Source organism: Heteronotia binoei, chromosome 10, assembly GCF_032191835.1.
Source record: "Heteronotia binoei isolate CCM8104 ecotype False Entrance Well chromosome 10, APGP_CSIRO_Hbin_v1, whole genome shotgun sequence".
Lineage (NCBI taxonomy): Eukaryota > Metazoa > Chordata > Lepidosauria > Squamata > Gekkonidae > Heteronotia > Heteronotia binoei.
The window spans coordinates 97,211,122-97,232,779 of NC_083232.1; the positions used below are offsets into that span (position 1 = coordinate 97,211,122).

At 46.6% G+C, this 21,658-nt stretch overlaps 1 protein-coding gene across 1 annotated transcript in view; it reads left to right on the forward strand.

Annotated features, from left to right (window-relative positions):
• Window positions 1-17,294, forward strand: part of SDHA (succinate dehydrogenase complex flavoprotein subunit A) — a 33,250-nt gene extending 15,956 nt beyond the window's left edge. Inside the window, exons 5-15 of the mRNA XM_060247744.1 lie at window positions 2,000-2,164; window positions 3,652-3,800; window positions 4,898-5,022; window positions 5,342-5,510; window positions 6,868-7,063; window positions 7,880-8,051; window positions 10,483-10,601; window positions 11,791-11,902; window positions 13,274-13,404; window positions 15,111-15,224; window positions 16,987-17,294. Of these exons, the coding sequence (XP_060103727.1) occupies window positions 2,000-2,164; window positions 3,652-3,800; window positions 4,898-5,022; window positions 5,342-5,510; window positions 6,868-7,063; window positions 7,880-8,051; window positions 10,483-10,601; window positions 11,791-11,902; window positions 13,274-13,404; window positions 15,111-15,224; window positions 16,987-17,073 (1,539 nt within the window). The 3' untranslated portion in view covers window positions 17,074-17,294. The remainder of the gene's footprint in view (window positions 1-1,999; window positions 2,165-3,651; window positions 3,801-4,897; window positions 5,023-5,341; window positions 5,511-6,867; window positions 7,064-7,879; window positions 8,052-10,482; window positions 10,602-11,790; window positions 11,903-13,273; window positions 13,405-15,110; window positions 15,225-16,986) is intronic.
• The last annotated feature ends 4,364 nt before the right edge of the window (window positions 17,295-21,658 follow it).

Sequence of the window (21,658 nt, forward strand, 5' to 3'; positions counted from 1 at the left end):
CGCGGGGGGGGGGGGGGTGATGTCACAGGAAGTGATGTCACTTCCTGTTTCCGGCGGTGGCATGCCGTCGCCGGAAGTGACGTCGCCGGAAGTGACGTCACTTCCTGTTTTTGGCAGGTGGCGCGGGGAAATGATGTCACAGGAAGTGATGCCACTTCCTGTTTCCGGCGGTGGCATGACATCACCGGAAGTGACGTCACTTCCTGTTTCCGGCAGGTGGCGCGGGGAAATGATGTCACAGGAAGTGATGTCACTTCCTGTTTCCGGCGGTCGCATGACATTGCCAGAAGTGACGTCACTTCATGTTTCCGGCAGGTGGCGTGGGGGGAATGATGTCACAGGAAGTGATGTCACTTCCTGTTTCCGGCGGTGGCATGACATCACCGGAAGTGCCGTCGCCGGAAGTGACGTCACTTCCTGCTTCCGGCAGGCGCTGTGGGAGGGGGGGGTGATGTCACAGGAAGTGATGTCACTTCCTGTTTCCGGCGGTGGCATGACATCACCGGAAGTGCCGTCGCCAGAAGTGACGTCACTTCCTGTTTTCGGCAGGTGGCACAGGGGAAATGTTGTCACAGGAAGTGATGCCACTTCCTGTTTCCGGCGGTGGCATGACATCACCGGAAGTCCTGTCACCGGAAGTGACGTCACTTCCTGTTTCCGGCAGGTGGCGGGGGTGAATGGTGTCACGGGAAGTGATGTCACTTCTTGTTTCCGGCGGTGGCATGACATCACTGGAAGTGACGTCACCGGAAGTGACGTCACTTCTTGTTTCCGTCAGGTGGCGCGGGGGAAATGGTGTCACAGGAAGTGACGTAACTTCCTGTTTCCGGCGGTGGCATGACATCACCGGAAGTGACGGCACTGGAAGTGACGGCACTTCCTGTTTCCGGTGACGCGCGCGCACCCCTGCCTTCCCCCCCCCCCCCCAAAGGTGTCCCTGGCTGGCCTTCAGACATTATGGCCACCCTAATTGCTGCAGTTAGGTAGGTTAGAGTGAACACACAGGAAGCGACCTTATTTTGAATCAAAACCTTAGCGCGTCAAGGTCCATGTTATCTACTCAGGCAGGCGTCGGCTCTCTAGGTGTAGAGGTATTTCATACCACCTAGTGCTTGGCGCTTTTTAACTGGAGAAGTGGGGGGTTGAACCTGGGACCTTCTGCACAGCAAGCAGACGCTCTACCGCTGAGCCACAGCCCCTCCCCAAGCATGATCCACTAGAATTCTTCTGCACAAGCCCCACTCAAATTCACGAGGGCGCTACTGTCCTCTCATACATCTAAGTGGGATTTGCGGAAGAGCATGGGTGGAAATGTACTCTTTTTGTTTGGGAATACATGCTGTGAATGTACAGGAACACATGAAGCAGCCTTAGACTGAACCAAACCCAAGTGTATCAAGCTCAGTGTTGTCTTCAGAGATTGGCAGTGACTCTCTAGGGCCTCTTGCAGAGGTCTCTCCCATCACCTACTGCCTGACCCTTTTCAGTGGTGGTACCAGGGGACTGAACCCAGGGCCTTCTGCATGCGAAGCAGAGAGTCTTCCGCTGTTTAAGTTTATTCTGTAAAATTTGGTGCTTTAGTAGATTTCAAAAGTTGCTGAGACAGATGTATTTCCTGGAGTTCTCTTTTGCCTCAGCAGAGTTGTCCCCAAAGGAGGGGATTTGGTGGAAGCAGCTGCAGTAGCTCTTTGGTTCCAGCAGTGGCTTAAAAGGCACAGGGGGCTCTCTCTGTTGGATTATATGCCATTTCACTATGTAGACCTTCCTAACCTCCTCTGAGCTCTGACAGCAGAGCCTGTTTGTGCAAGGCATGATGCATGGATCAAAAATCTGCGCTGTCTTGTTTTTTTCTCAGGCTCTCTTCTTTTCCTGTATTTGGCAGGCTTCTTTCAGAAGGTGAAATGGTTTGCAGCATCGACTGCCCTTGTTTCCAGCCAGCATTTCTTGTTCTGACATTTGCAGCTTAACGGTGTGTCTGCTGTCTGCTTGGCTTCCCCAGCTGGAGAACTACGGCATGCCCTTCAGCAGGACGGAAGCAGGGAAGATCTACCAGCGGGCCTTTGGGGGCCAGAGCCTGAAGTTTGGGAAAGGGGGGCAAGCCCATCGATGCTGCTGTGTGGCTGACAGGACGGGCCACTCTCTGCTGCACACGCTCTATGGCCGGGTAAGAAGCTGCGGGCTGGAGGTGGCGAAGCGGACGCCTGCCGTTAAGAGTTTGAAAAGCACAGTTTTAAAACCGACAGCTGTTTGCTTTTATGCCACGTATTTACCCAAAAATACCACCTCGCTGACGTATCTGTGTTGTCTCTGCATACTCAGGGAAAACAGAGAGTTGTATAGGCTAGGCATTTTCATTGCAGAAGCATTCTAGAATTGCACAGCAAGATACATATAGATTTTTTCCTCCGCCTCTGTTTCAATTTGCCATTCAGGTTACTCTTTGTATTTATTTTAAGGATATCTAAAACTGCTTTTTTTTGCCAATTCGTCATTAGCATTAATATTAATGCTGATAATGACACACAGAGGATTGCTGTGCCAGGTTAAGGTTGGCGCTTGAGAAATTCTGCCTTCAGGAAGTGAAATGTTATTCTTATTGATTTTCGAAGATGCGATAAGATGTAATGATATTGAAACCAATCAGTTCTTAATGAAGGTAGAATTTCATAGGCCTGAAATTCTGTAACCTAGAAATTCTGCAGGAGGTGTCAAGTTAAAAACCAAGAAAGATGTGAAGTTTCTGCATTTTAGCTTTTCTCGACAGTAAGATTTTTAGATATACCTTATTTTGCTTAAATGTCTTTTATAAATGTTATTCCAGCATTTGCATTAGATAGTGCTTGAAGTGCAGAGATAAAATCAGCAAGATATTTTCTGCCTGTTCTTAAAGGTTCAGAAGGTCCAGTGGGTTCCCAAATAAATAAAAGGACAAGGATTGCCATTCAGAATCACAGCAACAGCCTCCCTGGTTACTTCTCCATTCAAGCATACTTATAATTTGCACAGTATCCCAATAGGTAGATGAGGGCTATAGTTGCCGTCTGAAGCTTTCTGCCTCAGTTGAATGGCAGTTCAGAATTCTTTCTGATTCTTCCCTTCCCTTAAATTGGCTTTCAGTGCATTCATCCTAGTGTTTCTCTCTTTCTTCTTGCTATTCTGCTAACTCAACAGCTTGCTTACATTGGAACTGGACACAAAGCGGTTTCCCTCCCTTGTCTTTTCTTAATGGAAATTTCCTCACTGACTTTCTCGGTGTTCCTCCAAAAAGTTAGAATATGCTGCTTGGTTGATGCTGAGTGCATTCCTTTCTGAGTGGCCTCTGATATCTCTGTTTGCCCCTCATGCTCACCCCCTCCCTCCATTCTTCTCCATGTACACCTTTGTGGTCCCTTGCCACTTAACACCCTCCATCTGGAGACAGTTCAAAGTGAAACCGGTATTCACACTTGCTTTCCTGTCTTCTCTCTCGCTGTGCCCTTGCTCTTGACACAGCGAGGTCATTTCTGCAGCAGTGGTCTCAGGCCTGGAGCCTTCAGTGGATGCTGCTGCAGCTTCTTCAGCTTAGGCTAACTGTCGAAGCATGCCCTAAAATTGTGATTTCTCTCTGTGCTGCTGAAAGGTCGACGTGAGGTTTTTGTTTCCCCTCTGCAGTCTCTTAGATATGATACTAGCTACTTCGTGGAATATTTTGCCTTGGACCTCCTTATGGAAAACGGAGCATGCCATGGTGTTGTTGCCCTTTGCATAGAAGACGGCACCATACATCGTTTGAGGGCAAAGAATACAGTCCTCGCCACGGGGTAAAGCGCTAACAGTTGTATTGGAGGAGTGTAAAAGTATCTCTTCACCTTGTCCTTACTCTGCCCTGAGACTCAAAGGGAGGAGTGGCTGATATCATTCACGGAGTGCATTCTTTTCCTCCTCTGGGCAGAGAGGGAGAGCAGCGGGCTCCTCCTTTAGGGTTGTCCTCAAGTCAGATGACTCCCACCCTGTATATTGGGAAGCCTTGTCCCCAGCTCCCGAGCGCTGGGGGAGTGCCATCCTCCCCCCTGCTTGCCCACCAGACTCCCTGGCCACCCTGCTCTCACAGAGTGCCACCGTCACCTCAGCCACCTAATCAGTGCCGTGTGTGTGGGGGGGGGGGGTCAGTTCCTGCTGCTCTTCCCCTGCCTGCTCACCCACAGGGGAGGGGTGGTGGGGGCTGGAGGCGGTGAGCAGCGGCTGCTCCTCCCCCCCCACCTTAGCAGTGGGGGGAGTGATAGGGGGAGAGGCAGCTCCTGTTTAACCTCCCCTCACCTGTGGAGAAGCATCAGTGTTGTGGGGCTGGAATTGATGGCCTTGGTAGCGGCGGTGGTGGGGCAGCGGCAGCGCACACCCCATCTCTGCCTGGGAGTGTCGGCAGGGCTGAGGTCAGCGGTGTGCTCTTCCTTCTTTCCCACTGTATTTTTTTTGGGGGGGGGGTATTTAACTCCACCTCAACTGAGAAGGTTACATTTTTCTGTTTTCAGAAAAATACCCCGCTCTGAACCTGGCCCCAGTTTTTGGGTTTGTCAATCCACATGGGGGCCAAGTTGTGCCCATGCAAATGTCTGTGGGTTTTTTTTTTTAAATGTGAATTTTCAAATAAATCCTTGTAGTTTGGGGGATGGGGCTGGTATTCAGCTTTATCCATGATGAGAGAGCCTTCTGGGGAAGTAGCCTTCCAGGTGCTTAACTAGTGTGGCTGTAACTGCATCTGGACATAAAGCCCAGTCTATATTATGATGTCTGTCAGAGCACCCATTCAGATGGCTGGCAACACCTGTTTGATGGAGCTGCTCCCTTCTGCAATAGTTTCTCATGAAGTTATTAAGTAGGAAACACAGTGGGCAGTTATTAACTGCGAACTGTTTTCCAGAGGCTACGGGCGCACATACTTCAGCTGCACATCTGCTCACACTACCACTGGAGATGGCACAGCGATGGTCACTCGGGCCGGCCTTCCCTGCCAGGACTTGGAGTTTGTGCAGTTCCATCCAACAGGTAAAAGTTATCTGTTGGATTGTAGGTAATTAAGGCTGATGAAAAGCAACAGATCATCCAGTCTATACAGGAACAAAAGTGGGCATTTTCAGTGCCTCTCACAAAGATATAAGATAGGCAATATTATCCCGCTGGAGAATTTTATGGGCTATTTAAATAAATATTGTGTATGGAATTTAGTCGTGGCTTATTTAGTGAATGATGATCAAGCCAAGGTTTCAGATTTATTCCCCTCACTTGTAGCTCGCGTACTTCTTGTGCTGAACCACCTCGTGAGATGTCATCTAAATTATTTCTAACACAACTTACCTTTTTGCAGGAATCTATGGGGCTGGCTGCCTTATTACGGAAGGCTGTCGAGGTGAAGGAGGCATTCTTATTAACAGTGAAGGTGAAAGGTTCATGGAGAGATATGCGCCAGTTGCCAAGGATTTAGCTTCAAGGGATGTTGTATCTCGTTCTATGACCATTGAGATCCGTGAAGGAAGGCAAGTCTTTTTACTGTGTCTCTGAATTTGGTTTGGAGTTAGGATGGCCCATTTGTAATCTCCTCTGAAATCAGCACGCCTGCTGTATATCCTAAATAATAAGAATAAAAAATAGTCATAGACAGGACTTGATTAATTGAATAATTTGTAGACCAAGGGTATCAAACATGTGGCCCAAGGGCTGGATCAGGCCCTTGAGCAGCTCACTGTCCTCTGCTTCCTTCTCTCTCTCTTGCTCCTTTCTGCATTATAGCTGGTTTTGCCAGGCTTCCTCAGTCACACAGGAGCTACAGAGCAAAGCCTCCATTTTCTCCATTGGGTGACCAGCACATGAAGCAACTTATGTACAAAAGCTCACAGTGTCCAGCCATCTCATGTTTTCCCCTGGGTCTTAGGCTCAAAGCATTAACCATGAGATTTCTGTAATGAATGTCAGTGAACCAGAAGTAGGTTTGCAGCTTAACAGATACCTACCTGAACAACACCTGAACAGCCTGCTAATCTTTTAAACATGTTTTGAGTCTTTAAAAAATCTTTAATTGTGTTTGTGTCCTTTATAAAGTGTGTCCCTACTTGGCATTACATTTTATGACACACATGGCCTGACCTGACAAGGTCTCCTTTATGTCAGATCCGGCCCTCATAACCAGTGATTTCAACACCCCTGCTGTAGACTACGTGCAGTGGAAAGTTGACTTTCTTGACAGACCCTTGCCACTTGACTGGATGTATGGATTCTTACATATTTACTCCATGGATTGTGTGGGGATAAATGTATTCAATGCCTACATAGCCCTGACCGGGTTAGCTCAGGCTAGTCTGATCTCGGAGGCTAAGCAGGGTCATCCCTGGTTAGTTTGTGGATGGGAGACCTCCCAGGAGGTCCTGGGTTTGCTACACAGAGGCAGGCAATGGCAAACCACCTCTGTGTTCCATATGGGGTCACAATAAGTTGGTTGCGACTTGACAACACTTCCCATCACCACAAGGCTTGTCTCTGACCTGGACGGCCCAGGTTAGCCCGATCTCACCAGATCTCAGAAGCTAAGCAGAGTCAGCCCTGGTAAGTACTTGGATGGGAGACCACCAAGAAAGTTCAGAGTTGCTACGGAGAGGCAGACAATGGCAAGGCACCTCTGTACGCCTCTTGCCTAGAAAAGCCTACAGAGTCACCATAAGTTGGCTACAACTGGACTGTGCTTTCCAACAAAGACGGGCAGATGGTCAATTCTGGATGCTATGATAGCTGTTGTTTTAATCTCCCAGATGGTAAATGATGATGTGCCGCTTGAAATGTTTGATAAAACCGTGCAGTGGTTTACGTCTAAATGTTGGCCCTTATTTCTTCTACTAACAGAGGCTGTGGGCCTGAGAAAGACCACGTGTACCTGCAGCTGCATCACCTTCCTCCTCAGCAGCTCGCAATGCGTCTTCCAGGGATCTCGGAAACTGCGATGATATTTGCTGGGGTGGATGTCACGAAAGAGCCCATCCCTGTTCTGCCCACTGTGCATTACAATATGGGAGGGATCCCTACCAACTACAAAGGACAGGTAACGTTTTCAAAAATAACATTATTTTATAATGTCTGTTGACTTACGACAACCCTGTGAACCAAACCCCATGAACCATCCTGTCGTTGACATCCTTGCTCAGTTCTTGCAAACCGAGGGCCCTCATGTTATTCTTGATAGAGTCCATCCACGTCATGTTGGGTCTTTTCTTTTCATCTTCTTTTCATGCCACCTTGAACTTTTCCTAGCATTCTAGTCTTTCCCATGGACTCTTCTCATAACGTTGCCAAAGTAGGATAGCTTCAGCTGATTTTAGCTTCTAGGGAGATTTCAGCCTTGATTAGATCTAGGAACCCGTTTTTCTTTGTCTCTGGCGGTTCATGGTATCTGTAGAACTCTGCTCCAACCTCAGATTTCAAAGGAATCTACTTTCTTCCTGTCAGCTTGCTTTTGTTGTCCAACTTTCACACCCGTGCATATTAATGGAAATGCTCTGGTATGAATTATCCTGATCAAGATAATGAATTACCTTACATTTGAGAATCTTTTCTGGCTGCTTCACAGCTGCCCTTCCCAGTCTCAGCTTACTTCTGATTTCTTGGGGGCAGTTTCCCTTTTGGTTGATGGCAAAGCCTAGGAATAGAAAATCCTTGAACACAGGTCATCATGCAGATGAAAACTGTCCCACGTGGAGGGGGCCACGGATCCCACCTCTTTTGTTACAGCTTACCACCCATGAGCCACCTTACTATTCTTCTTTCTACTTCTTAAAGTGAGGATCACATGCTGTTTGCTCTCTGTTGCTGTAAGAAATTGACAGTGCCATGCTTATTTTTATTATTTTGTTGATGACAGGTGATCACCCATGTAAATGGCCAGGATCGGGTCGTACCAGGCTTGTATGCTTGTGGGGAAGCAGCGTCTGCATCCGTCCATGGGGCCAACCGCCTGGGGGCAAACTCTCTCTTGGACTTGGTGGTCTTTGGCCGGGCATGTGCTCTTAGTATTGCAGAATCCTGCAAACCCGGTAAGCCTCCTTGTTTACTCAGGTTGTGTCTCCCAAGTAATGGGCGGGATCCTAGAGCTCCCTTGTGTTTCCTTTGATGGAAAAAGACTTCCTCCAGCATGAAGAGGTCTTTTAGGGTGGAAACAAACTTGGCAGTTCACTGCATCCAGCTTGCCAGGGAGGAATCATAAGGTACAGCCCAACATGTTGGCACTGTCATTCTGCAGAAGTGAAACTACAGATTATCGTCTATACCAGGGGTCTCCAGTATGTTGCCTTTGGACGCTGTGGTGCCAGTCAACACCTTTTCTGGTGTCTGAGTGGTTTTTTAAAAGAAAGTGGGTGGGGCCATATGGGGTTTTGGCACAGTAGGGCTCCTGATTGGCCATTGGAAGTTTGATTGACTGTGTCGATTTTTTTTAAAAGTTTCTTTGGCAGCAACTGCCACCAAAGGATTCTCTCTGTGTGCCTGAAAGTCAGCTGGGGGGCAGCCATTTTGTGGCTGTGCCCACCACTCTGTCAGAATTCCAAATGTGCCCATAGGCTCAAATATTGGGGGCCCCCTTCTCTAGACACGTAAGTTTTAGGAAACAATGTTGTTGAGGGGGCTGTGATTCAGAGGTGGTGAAGTGGCAGGTGGGGAAATATGGCTGGTATTCTTACTCTGCATTGGAAGTACTCTCATGGCAGCTAATAACAGTCATTTGTTGCTGTTCAGTCGCACAGTCGAGTCCAACTCTTTGCAACCCCGTGGACCAAGTCACACCAGGTCCTCCTGTCTTCCACCATCCTCCAAAGTCTGCTCAAATTTGTGTTTATTACATCAGTAACACTGTCCAGCCATCTCATCTTTTGCTGCCCCCTTCTTCTTTTGCCTCCTGTCTTTCCCAGCATCAGGATCTTCTCCAGGGAGTCATAGGGCTAGGCAGATAGCCTTAGCCTCTGGGACACTGTTGCCTAGTGGTTAGAAGATGCAAAGCAAAAATTCACATTGCGCTCTGGGCCACTTCTTCCCCTCAGCCCCAGCCAGTGTTTTCCAACACAGTTCAAAACAGATGTGATTGCTCATGAACTGTCCATAAAAGTTCAGAGAGCCAATCTGATGCAGTGGTTAAGAGCGGTGGACTCTTAATCTGGGTTTGATTACCCATTCCTCCACATGCATGCTTGGGTGACCTTGGGTCAGTTACAGTTCTTTCAGAGCTGTTCTCTGAAGAGCAGTTCTCTCAGAGCTCTCGCAGTCCCACCTACCTCACAGGCAGTGTTCCCTCTAAGCTGAGTTAGCGTGAGCTAGCTCACAGATTTTTAGCCTCACACATTTTTGTCTTAACTCAGGAAGGGTGACCCCAGAGCACAATCACTTATGCAGCAGCTCACGACTAATGCTAGTAGCTCAGAACTACCAGTAGCTCACAAAGTGGATTGTTTGCTCACAAGACTCTGCAGCTTGGAGGGAACATTGCTCACAGGGTGTCTGTTGTGGGGAGAGGAAGGGAAGGAGATTGACATCGGTCGTAACTCTCTCATAGCTGTTCTCTCACAGGGTGTCTGTTGTGGGGAGAGGGAGGAAGGAGACTATAAGCAGCTGTGAGACTCTGAGTGAAGGGTGGAGTATAACTCCAATCTTCTCCTCCTGGCCTTGGTCATGTTGGTCTTCTTGGTCAAGTTGGTTTTCTTGGTCTTGGTTTTGTTGGTGGTCATCGTATTGTTTGTCTTGGTCTTCTTGGAACTGGATGCCAGTGGTCTCTCTACAGCTCATTGAAATGAGTTTGTTTAAATTTGAAGACTGCTCAGCTGAAGCAAAGTTAGAGAACTCCAACACACTAAAAGAGTTAGAATTCAAGTGACAGTTGAGAGAGGGAGCTGAGGGATGGCTTGGGCTCAGAGGTGAAATCCATTGAGAAGAAATATTTGTGTGTTGCACTCGGTATGGAGTTCAGGGACTGGTAAGAGAAATACCAACTTAGATGATTAGATATCAGGAGGAGGACCTGTAGGCTGGACTCTAGCTTGGCTTGCAGGAAGTAGCCAAGAGCAATATTTACCTGCCCAACTGGGAAGCAAGAGTCAAACTCCATAATCAACATAATAATAATAATAATAATAATAATAATTTTTAATTTATATCCCACCCTCCCCGCCGAAGCAGGCTCAGGAATCACAGGATTCACTTTTCTTGCCAACAAGTTTTGGATTGAGACCTTTAGCCAAAGCCGTTCCAGACTCCTTAGTTTTGGAGGCCTGGCATGGTGGATGTTCCTTCAAGCTGGAAGCATCCTGGTTCTAAGAAGAGGCTTTATGGATTCCTTTGAGGGAGCTCTTTCTCCCTAGTTAAGCTCCAGAAACTTCATGGGGGGCGGGTAACAATGCTGCTAATCAGTAAGTAGTCCCTAAAATGATGTTTGCAGACATGAATATTGCTACCTGATGGCTCTGTGTTTACTCTAATTAGGAGAGCCAGTTCCGTCAATTAAACCAAATGCAGGTGAAGAATCTGTTGCAAACCTGGACAAATTGCGCTTTGCCAACGGAAGCCTACGAACATCTGAACTGAGGCTTAATATGCAGAAGGTGAGAAGTTTGACTGAGATCTCTGCTTTTAAAAAATAATGTGCTGTGAACAGAAGAGTGTTGAAGTCTAATGAAGACTTGAAATGTAGGTTTCTGAATGCAGGAAGGAAGAAGGTGAGGATTCCTCAGAAGACTTTATTCCAATAGTCTCTCAGTAAAGTGCCAAAGAACCTACCACAGCCTGCATACTGACACGTGATCAAGTGGTATAATTCGGTGGTAACAGCCAGTGAGACAAAACGAGGGCATGAGTTGAGCCACAAACACTAAAAGTTAAAAAGGAATGTGAACAATTTAGATGACAGAGTGGGTTTGTTTAAGGAGGAGGAGGTTGGAACTGAAAGAGGGTTGGGCACTGCTTGGAGGCCTGTGGTTGGTCAGGTTATGAGGCTGTGCTTCTGATTGGTGGAAATGTGGACATTCTAAGGCTGGAGAGAGAGAGTCAGTCGGCCAAATGAGCAAGCGGAAGAGTAAACTTTGAAGGAAGCCGTGTTGAGAAAAGAAGACCTAGAAAGTCTTGATTGGATACAAATGGGGTGGACACAATGGGCCTTAACAAGTTCTGTTGGTTTGTTCCCTCTAATAATTTTGTTTGGCTTTAGTATACATACAGTGGAATGCAGCTTCTGATTATCTTGCTGTGCTAATTAATATCTCCCAAGCCAAAGTCAGAGGGTGAGATAAAGGAACAGGAGCGTCAAGTGGTGATGTAGTGGCTGGAATGTTGGGTTTCAATATGCTTTGAACCCAGGCCCTGTTCAGCCACAGAACTTGATAGGCTGCCTTCCCTTTTTACTGTCGCTTCTCAGTTGCAGGATAGTGCATGAACTGTTGAATGGATATGATCATGTACATTGTGGACTGGAGGGAACTGCTAAATTGGTACTCAAACATGCTTTTGATAAAACTGAGAATACAGATTTTGTCTCTCCAAGAGGTTACGCCGTAAATGTTCTCTCAAGATCTTTGTTAACTGTATATTATCTAAATGGGTAGCCATGTTAACCCGTGTCTAGTAGTAAAAAAGAGCAAGGGTCCAATAGCAGCTTAAAGACTAAGAAAATATGTCACAGGGGAAGGGTTTTTGTGAGCAGTGAGGAAGCTCATCCCTTGCCCTGAATGTTGTGGTGCTCCTGGTCTCCTGCTCTTTCCTTCTGTATAATTCCCTAAACACTGGTGTCTTTGACAGACAATGCAAACACACGCTGCTGTGTTCCGTACGGGCTCTGTCCTCCAGGAAGGTTGTGAGAAGCTGAGCAGCATCTATCGAGATTTGGACGATCTGAAGACGTTTGACAGAGGTAAGGTGTTCGACCGTAGCCTGCTCTTCTTGGCAGCACAGGAGTTCCCTGAATGTTCGCCTAAATGAACAAAGCAGGAGTCAAGTGTCACCTTTAAGACCATCCAAGTTTTATTCAGAGCGTAAGCTTTCACGAATAAAACTTGGTTGGTCTTAAAGGTGCCACGTGACTCCTGCTTTGTTCAACTGCTTCAGACCAACACGGCTGCCCTCTTGGATCTGTTAGCCTAAATGTCCCACAGTCTTATGAAGAAATGTTTTTACGAGACCGTCAGATAGAAAAGAAGATACAGCTGTGTAGTTAAGTTATATCAATCTAGCTACGTGAATTCAACTAAAAAACAAGTAATTACACGTTGAATGATTTGCAGTGAAATAGATCAACATTAACCAAATGGTGTGTTGTTAGAGGGCATTTGAAATACCTGTTAGGCAGATACCAAAGTGAAGCTGTTGTAGTCGTGGTTTCCAAACTTTCTACCTTTAGAGAACAAAGCTGGGGGATGTCTGAAGGAGCCTCCTTTGTTCCTGTGGGCACTTGGGTCTTGTAGCTGCCTTGTGCAAACTGACATGGCCTACAAAAACATCCCCCCCTGTGAGTCTGGAGCATGGGTCCCCAAGCTTTTTGAGCCTGTGGTTTCCTTTGGAATTCTGACAGAGGGTGGTGGGCACATCCAGAAAACGGCTGCCAGAGAGCCATACACAGATGAAGTCCAAGTTCAGGGTAAAGGGGCATAATTTAAAAATACACTGAAACAGAGGAGTGAGAGATTGAATAAAACCAACCCTGTTGTGGCAGCTCCTACTGCAACGTCATTTTAATCTGCCCAGCCAGTTGGATCTCTGGTGGCCAATCAAAAGCCCTGTTGGGGAAGTGTCAGACCTGACCCCACCCACTTTCTAACAATACTTGGTGAGCCCAGGAAAGGTGTCTGCGGGCTCCATGCCATCCAGGGACCCCTGCTCCAGAAGAAATTTAGAAACACAAGACAGCCTCTTTGAGTGGTGTTAGTCTGCCGTGGATCTTCCTGTTGAGGGGAACTGAGGGTTCTTTGAGAGCACAGCTTGAAATTCACTGGTTCAAAGACTCAGGACTGTTTATCTTGCATGCTTATTTTTGCTAGTCAGAATGACCTAAGCGGTATGTTAACGAGGTGATTTCTGAAACTAGAATAACACTATACAAGTGAAGCAAACTTGCCCTATTTTTCTTTGTACAATTCTGGTTTTGTAATCACTGGAAGAAGACGAAGCTATGCAGGATACGTACAGCCACTGCCTCTGGAAGTGTGAATCGGATCACCTAGTCTACCAGAGCGTCACTTCCCCTGAAACTTCTAAAGCGATTTCGAAATCTTTTTTTGCAACATAGGAATGGTCTGGAATACTGACTTGGTGGAGACTTTGGAACTTCAGAACCTGATGCTCTGTGCATTACAAACTATTTATGGCGCTGAAGCTCGGAAAGAGTCGCGGGGGGCTCACGCTCGGGAGGACTACAAGGTAGGCGTCCGTTGCCTTCCGCCATGCTGCTGCACTCCTCAGGAAGGTCAAAGAAGTCTTTGTCCTGTGTTGGTGCAGGAGCCTCACCTGTGCTTCTGCTGGTTTGGTGTGGTGGTTAAGTGTGCGGACTCTTATCTGGGAGAACCGGGTTTGATTCCCCACTCCTCCACTTGCACCTGCTGGCATGGCCTTGGGTCAGCCAGAGCTCTCGCAGAGGTTGTCCTTGAAAGGGCAGCTGCTGGGAGAGCCCTCTCAGCCCCACCCACCTCACAGGGTGACTGTTGTAGGGGGAGAAGATCCAGGAGATTGTAAGCCGCTCTGAGTCTCTGATTCAGAGAGAAGGGTGGGGTAAAAATCTGCAGTTCTTCTTCTTCTTCCTCTCCTTTAAAATCCCCTCCCCCCCAGAATTCACTTTTCCATTAAAGTTGAGGCTTGGGTCAGTAGGCCAATTCTCACATGAAGAAATAAACATAACCGTAACTGAGGGCATTAAATTGCTGTTTTTCAATGAAGGTATTAAATATATATTCCACATCAGGATATGCCCACCCCAGTTGTTTACTTACAGCCCCAAGATTAATACAAGGAGCTCATGTAAACTGTGCTTCACTCCATGTTCTGTCCTTCATCAATACTTTTGATTCTGGCTTTTTCACCCAAAATTTTAATATTTCACTAAGAACAAAGTTTGAGCCTAGTCGCACCTTTAAGACCAACAAAGTTTACTTCTGCACACTCATGAAACCTTATGCCCAGAATAAAACTTGGTTGGTCTTAAAGGTGCCACCAGGCTCTGATGCTCTCTTGGTGCCCCTGACCTCTGCCAGGGAACTCAGAGCAGGGTAAGTGAACAAACGTGAAGCTGCTCTATTCTGAATCAGACCTTTGGTCCGTAGGGTCAGTCTTATCTACTCAGACTGGCAGTGACTCTCCAGAGTCTCTGGCTGAGGTCTTCCAAATCCCCTGCTGCTAGCAGATAGTCTGCCCCTGAGCCATAGAGCCTCATTGTTCTTCTAAGGGGATTAGATAGATTCATGAAGGATAAGTCTATCAGTGGCTACTAGCCATGGGGTCTGAGGGGAACCTCCACCTTCAGAGGAACTAAAACTCTGAATCCCAGAGTCAGGAGGCAACATCAGGGGAAGGTCTCGGCCTCTGTGCTCTGTTGTTTTCTCTCATGAGGGACTGGCTGATTGCTGTGTGAGACAGGATGCTGGACTAGATGGACCACTGGCCTGACCCAGCAGGGCTCTTCTGAGGTTCTTATGGTACCTTTAGTAATTGTTTTTGTAAGGGGTAGGAAACAGCAAAGGAGCACAGCTCTAGTTCTTTTTGTTTCATGACACCATCTCTTCCCGCCCCCCCCTCCCTGGGCAGCTTGTCAAAATGATAAGAGGAGTGTGTATTCAAAATCCATTCTTTAAAAGCACCTATAATCCAAAGGAAACATAAAAAAACCATTGTGATTTAGGAGTGTGCTGCTTTTTAGACAGCTGCATGTAATTGTGGTGAAAAGATTAACTCCGTATTTCAGAAAATATCCATCACATTGATAAATCTTGCTCTCTGGGTATTCCAAACTCTCGAGTAAAACTAGATTTCCAAGTTAGTTAAAAACACTGAATTGTGCTTTGAATTGTGGGTGAAGTACATCCTCTTCAGAGGAACGTCAAGCTGTTTTTTAATGCTTGGGCTGCATTGTTTAGGTTAGGATAGATGAATACGACTATTCCAAGCCCATCGAAGGACAGCAGAAGAAACCATTTGAACAGCACTGGAGAAAGCACACCCTCTCATATGTCGATGTCGGGACTGGGAAGGTATGTAAAGCCCCTGGGGAGTGAAAACTTGGGTGAGGAATTTCACCCATCCTGCATAGTGGCACATGTGATGTTATTTACAGGAAGAGAGAACTGACAGGGTAACAACATGGAAACAAAAGTTCTACTTTTAGGTATTAGTTAACAGAGGATAGCTGTGGTTGTGGAGAGCCAGTTTGGTGTAGTGGTTAAGTGTGCGGACTCTTATCTGGGAGAACTGGGTTTGATTCCCCACTCCTCCACTTGCACCTGCTGGAATGGCCTTGGGTCAACCATAGCTCTGGCAGAGGTTGTCCTTGAAAGGGCAGCTGCTGTGAGAGCTCTCTCAGCCCCACCCACCTCACAGGGTGTCTGTTGTGGGGGAGGAAGGTAAAGGAGATTGTGAGCCGCTCTGAGACCCTTCGGAGTGGAGGGCGGGATATAAATCCAATATCTTCTTCTTCTTCTTCTTCTGCAGTACAACAATTAGATTGGAATGCTGTAGCACTTGTGTCTGGCAGAGGGAGCTTTGACTCTTGAAGGCTTATACCCTGAATCTCTTGTTAGTCTATAACGGGTGGCCAGATTTGCTTAGCATAAGAACCACTTAGAATAAATGTCAGATGTTTGAGAACCACAAGACATGAACGTCAGATGTTGGAAGGAAAGAAATAGATGAAGGAAGGAAGGAGAGGTGGAAAGAAAGATACTTTAACTTTACATGCATTCTCCAAGCTGCTGGCTAGCTTGACTTGGAGAAGTGGTTTAACGAGACAAATGCCGCCTTCAAGATGACCAACAGGGTGGTGTGGGCTTCAAGAGCCACAAAATTTGTGTGAAAGAGCCACATGTGGTTCCTGAGCCACAGTTTGGCCACCCCGGTCCATAAAATACTGCTGGACTTGAATCTAACTCTAATTATTTTGGTAACAGTGTGAACTCTTGAGTGCCTGGCATAAGGTTCACACCTCCCCCCTCACTTTTAGCTAGCATCAGTGCTATCTCTGCATACAAAAGATGGTTGTTGCTCTCTTCCCTCCCCAAATGATTCTTGGGAGTCACATGGCCTGGATTCATCTAGGTGTTTCTGCAAGCAAATGGATTTCTACCTACGGAGTGTGACCCATGCTCCCCCCCCCCCAAGAAAAAAGCAGTCCCTTAAATGCTTCTCCTCCTTGGGGGGCATTTTAGGTTGCAGCAGGGTAGGAGAGGTGAGAAAGTCACTGTTTGTTTGCACAAGAGCTCTGAAGGATCCAAACCTGTCTCTAGCTTTTGAATTTATTTATTTGCTTGTTTGACTTATATCCCGTCCTCCCCACCAAAGCAGGCTCAGGACGCCCTACATATCCATAAAACGTTACATGAAACCAATTAAAACAGAAGCAGACATAGTGCATTAAAAATGTTAAAATATTACAGATGCTGTAACAATCTTACAATGGTAGTAAATTTAATGATGGCAGATAGCTGCCTATCCATTCTGTATCTGAACGTGAGCTGAATGTTCAAATAGTACTTACACTTTTGAAACCTGAATCTCGTTGTTGTATTCCTCATGGTGTTAGCCATGCTGCTAAGGCATGGGGCAGCTGTCACCCTGAGCTAGCCAGAGCAGGGGTGGATTTTTAATAGCATAATGTCTGTCTTTTTTGGATTGCACGAGATGAAACAGCAAGGCTTTTTGAGCGCCTTTAGCAGACCAAAAAAGTATGCTTGGCTACTGAAGTGCTCTTTAGCCTGTACCATAGGAACGGTGTTCTCATTTTTCTCTTCTTCTTTGAAGGTTTCTTTGGATTACAGACCGGTTATTGACAAAACTCTAAATGAAGAAGACTGTGCCACAGTCCCACCTGCTATTCGTTCCTATTAGGGATTTGATTCACCTTTGTGTTACCTGGAAGCTGCTTGTTATGGCTGAACATCTTATTAGACAACCGTTACGCACAATAGTGGAAGAAGCTGTGTCCTCTCCGACAGTCTGCTCCATAACACAGAAGAGAGGAAGCTTTGTTCTGGTCCATCGCTTCATGTGTGATAAAACCTAGCAATATTCAACTCATAGCTCAATAAAGTAATCTTCCAGTATGTATACATATGAGTCAGTTTCCAGCTTTCTTTGAATATCTCAGCCTCTGCACACAGGGTGTTATCCCTTGCTTCTGATTTTGTTTTTTGTGTTGATTCTCTAAAATGTTTGAAAGAGGAAATGCAATGTTATTGAGAACTAGTTGAAATAAAACAACATTTTAGGGCACAGTCCAGTGGGTCTAAATGTGCTTAAGCACAAAGCCACTGGCTTGTTGCCTTAATTTTATATCTCTGCCTTCTACATTGTATGGTGTTTAATATGTGGCAATTTTAGCATGAACTGTGACGTTCAAAAAAGCACTATAGCACATATGTTAAAGGTTGGTGGATCTTCTGTGTAACACATTAAGTATTTCTTCTCTTTCAAGATAATCCAATAAGTTGTTGGAACTATGGAAGTCTGTATCACAATAATATTTTTAACAGACATATTTTAAAAAGTTATTTTATTTTCTGTTACTGTTCATTTGCCCCAGTGGTTCTGAACAGACACTGAGTAGTTTATGTTAAGCAAACAACAGAAAGCTACCCACATAATGGGGCCTCCCCAACAGAATATGATAGGGCTTATGCAGTAGTTTAGAATGAAAACACTAATATTAATGATAAGAGAAGGTTGTTGGGAATATATTGCTAGAAAGGGTCAGACTGTATAAAATAGATCTTTCTGTCAGATGTTTGAGCCTCAGTTCAGAACATGCACTGTATGTTTTTTTAAAAAATCCTAAATATACTCTGCTTTCTTATTTAATGCATATTATTGTAATTTAAATTATCTTTTGTTTTGTACAAATTCAGCAGATTAACCAGAAAAAGAATTGAAGTGCGGTTTGTATAACCTCTGAGGCAATTCTATGCACCTCTCCCTGAACTTCCACGAATGTGTTTCCTTTCTCCAGCAGTTCAGCCCCCTTCCTGTGGTGAGAACTGCGGCAGATGCAGGGCAAAATCTCTTCTGTCGTCTTTGCTGTGTGAATAAGATCTCTTCCACAGAAATAGTTTTAGATCTCTTCCATGGAAATCCGGGTGGTGGTGGAAAGTGTCATCAAGCCGCTGCTGACTTATGGCGACCCATCATGGGTTTTCAAGGCAAGAGACGATCAGAGGTGGTTGCCATTGTCTGCCTCTGTGGAGCAACCCTGCATTTCCTTGGTGGTCTCCAATCTGAGGACCAGGGACTTTTTTGTAGCAGGAGCTCCTTTATATATTAGGCCACACCCCCTCTGATGTAGCCAGTCCTCCAAGAGCTTAGTATAGGGCCTAATAGGAGGATTGGCTAAATCAGGGGGTGTGGCCTAATATGCAAAGCAGTTCCTGCTGCAAAAAAAGCCCTGCCAATGACTAATCAGGGCTGACTCCTCAGCTTCCAAGATCTGATGAGATTGGGCTAAATTGGATCATCCAGGTCAGGGTATGGAAAATGTAGTCTTTGTACACTTTCTAATATAAGTAGAGGCTGCAGTCCTAAACATAGGTTGGAAGTTAAATCCCCAAAGGACCAAGGAGATAGTCTCCTTCATGGCCTCTGAATATGGAGAAGCTAATGGGCTGTACATCCTGTATAGAACTTTCTGGAGATAATGAAATGTCGAGGGCGTTTGGTCCCACTCAGCTTCAGGGAGGGGGTGCATTGTGTGTGCCGATAGCTGGGACGGTGCATTCCACTAAGCATCATTTTGAGATTTTCTCCTTTGTGAGCAGATGCTTGAGTTAATGTCTCACAGCTTTTATTCCAAAAAGCAGACAGCCTGCTGCTCCAGGTTCATGATGCTGCAGGACGAAGTCTCACAGCCTGATTCCTGGGCTGCTGCCATTGATTTCATTGGCGTCGACTGCTTGAGCTTGCACCCTCATGCTCTGATCTTTCTCTAGATTCAATCCTGGAGAAGCATCAGCAGGGCCTTCTGCTACCTAGGCCAGCCTCCTAAAGGTTCACCTCTGTGACATCTAGCTGTTTGATTTTATATCCAATGGTCAAGTTCATGATCTCGGGAACCACAGCCAGGCCCGTAGCTACAGTGGGGGGGCCAGGCCACTCCATTCAGCCCCGCTCCCATCTGTATGGCCCCTTCATTGGAGAGCTCCTTATTTCCTGCATTCAGGTCCCCAGCAGTTCAGCTTAACAACACCAGTCCGTTCTGAAGAATGGCTTTGTGAAAAAATACTGACTTCCACAGGGCAAGGTGGTTCTTGTAAAAACTGATTATGCCCTGCACTTACACTCTTTCTAGGAACTGTTACACAATTGAATCAAATGGCAACAAGCAAGCTTCCCCTCCTGCCAAAGTAGTTCGTTCCCACACCCCCTTTGCAGGTGCACACACCATCATCAGAAGACAGGCCTGCAGCCTTGACTATCTGAGATGGCAGAAATATGAGTCAGTTCCAAGAGAGATCGCAGTGCTGGGCAAGCAAAAGGTAACTATAGGTCAGCTAGCAGAATTACTCTCATGGCAAGAGACGCTCTTGACAACTGCCACCCTGAACAAGCGCAGCATGCTCTGACTGGGTGGCTGATCCTCCCCAGCGCTCATGCCCCACGGACGGGACTCTCTCCTGGGATCACCTCACCATGGCAGGAGAGAGAGAGAGACCCTCCAAGAGCCTTCCTTGGAAGAGAAACAAGCCCCTGCTAGCTGGAGCCTTGACGGCCAGAGGCAGCAGGGGTCTTGGAATCTGAGGGAGGGGCAGTCCCAGGAGGGTGGGAAGGAGGCTTCACTTCCTGGGCAGAGAGACCAGCAGGAAGGGGCTTCAGATTGGCAATGCGGGGGTGGGGGGGGGAGGCCTACTTGCAGCGGATTTCCCTGGAAGGTTTACTGGGTTAGACAGATGCGGGGGGGGGGGGGGGGCTGTTGCATTACTTGAGAAGCAGAGAAAGCGTTTAGGGTCAAACCAGGTGGCCCCCCTCAAACATGAAATCCTGGCTCCGACCCTGACCGCAGCTAGTTCGATGGATTTGTTCCCATTGTGAGGATTCTATTTTAATTGCTGTCTATGCGGGCTGTCGCTCCAAGCTCAGGAAGATATCTGGATTTCTCTTTCAAGGGGAGAAGGACACTAATACACTCGGGTACCTCTTCCCACAATCCCTTGAGTTTAGAAATTGATTGCACTTTCCATCTCTGGGGGCGGGGAGAGGAGTTCACCCTCAGTACTTTTGCTGCCTCCACCTGAAAGAGCAGTGGAGAGCTCCTGAGATTTTCCTTTAAGGAAGGAGCTCCTTTGGTTGTACTTTGTTTTTCTCTTTCCATGTGTGTGTCTTTCTGTGTGCCTCTCCAATTTAACACTCGATTGCCTGCTTTTTTCCTGACGTGAGCTTCTGTTTACCTGTATCTTCCGGTATTCACCCCAGATCTTCAGCAAAACTGTCAGAGACAAAATCCCCTTTGTATTTCAACTGTGACCCCAATAAATTCAATTAATCGAGCCCCTCTTTTTTTTTTAGCCTACAGCAGGGGTGTCAAACATGTGGCCCAGGGGCCAAATCAGGCCCCTGAGCAACTGGCTGTGGTTTGCTTCCTTCTCCCTCTTTCTCTTGCTTCCTTCTGCATCAGCTTGCTTTGCAAGGCTTGCTCAATTGCACAGGAGCTACAGAGCAAAACCTCTGTTTTCTCCATTGGCTAAGGGAGAGGAGGAGGAAGAGCTTGCTTTGTCAGGCTCTCTCAATCACACAGCAGAGCTTCTGAGCCAAGCCTCTCTTCCTTCTATTGGCTGAGGCTCCTCCCCCTCCTGGTCCAGAGGAAAGAGCCAGAGCTTCCTTGGTCCAGTTCCCTGGATCCCTTGGGAGAAATACAAAGAAAGCACTTTTAATTCCAACAAGTGCTGATGTTTTAAGTTTTCTTTAAAAAAATATTTAATTGTGTTTATAAAGTTTATATCTTTGCTTCCTAATCTTAAATAGGTACACACATGACCCGGCCTGACATGTCAGATCAGACCCTCATAACAAATGAGTTCGACACTCCTGGTAGAGAATGTTCATTTTCCACCCTCCAGGGATCTATTCTGCCCAGAAGTAGGGTTGCCACTCTCCAGGATTACAACTCCCAGAATCATAACTGATGACCAGAGAAATTAAAATGTGAAATTCACTGCCCAGAGGATGTAATGATGGCCACAGCAATATTAAACAGCTTTAAAAGGGGATTAGACAGATTCAAAGACGGAGAAGTCTATCAATGGCTACTAGCCATGGGGACTGAGGGAAACCTCCACATTCAGCGGCACTAAGCCAGCATCAGGAGGTTTCGGCCTCTATGCCCTGTAGTTGGCACTCCAGAGGAATTGGTTGGCCCCTGCGTGAGATAAGATGCTGGACTAGATGGACCACAGCAAGGCTCTTCTTATGTCCAGATGTAGAGATCAGT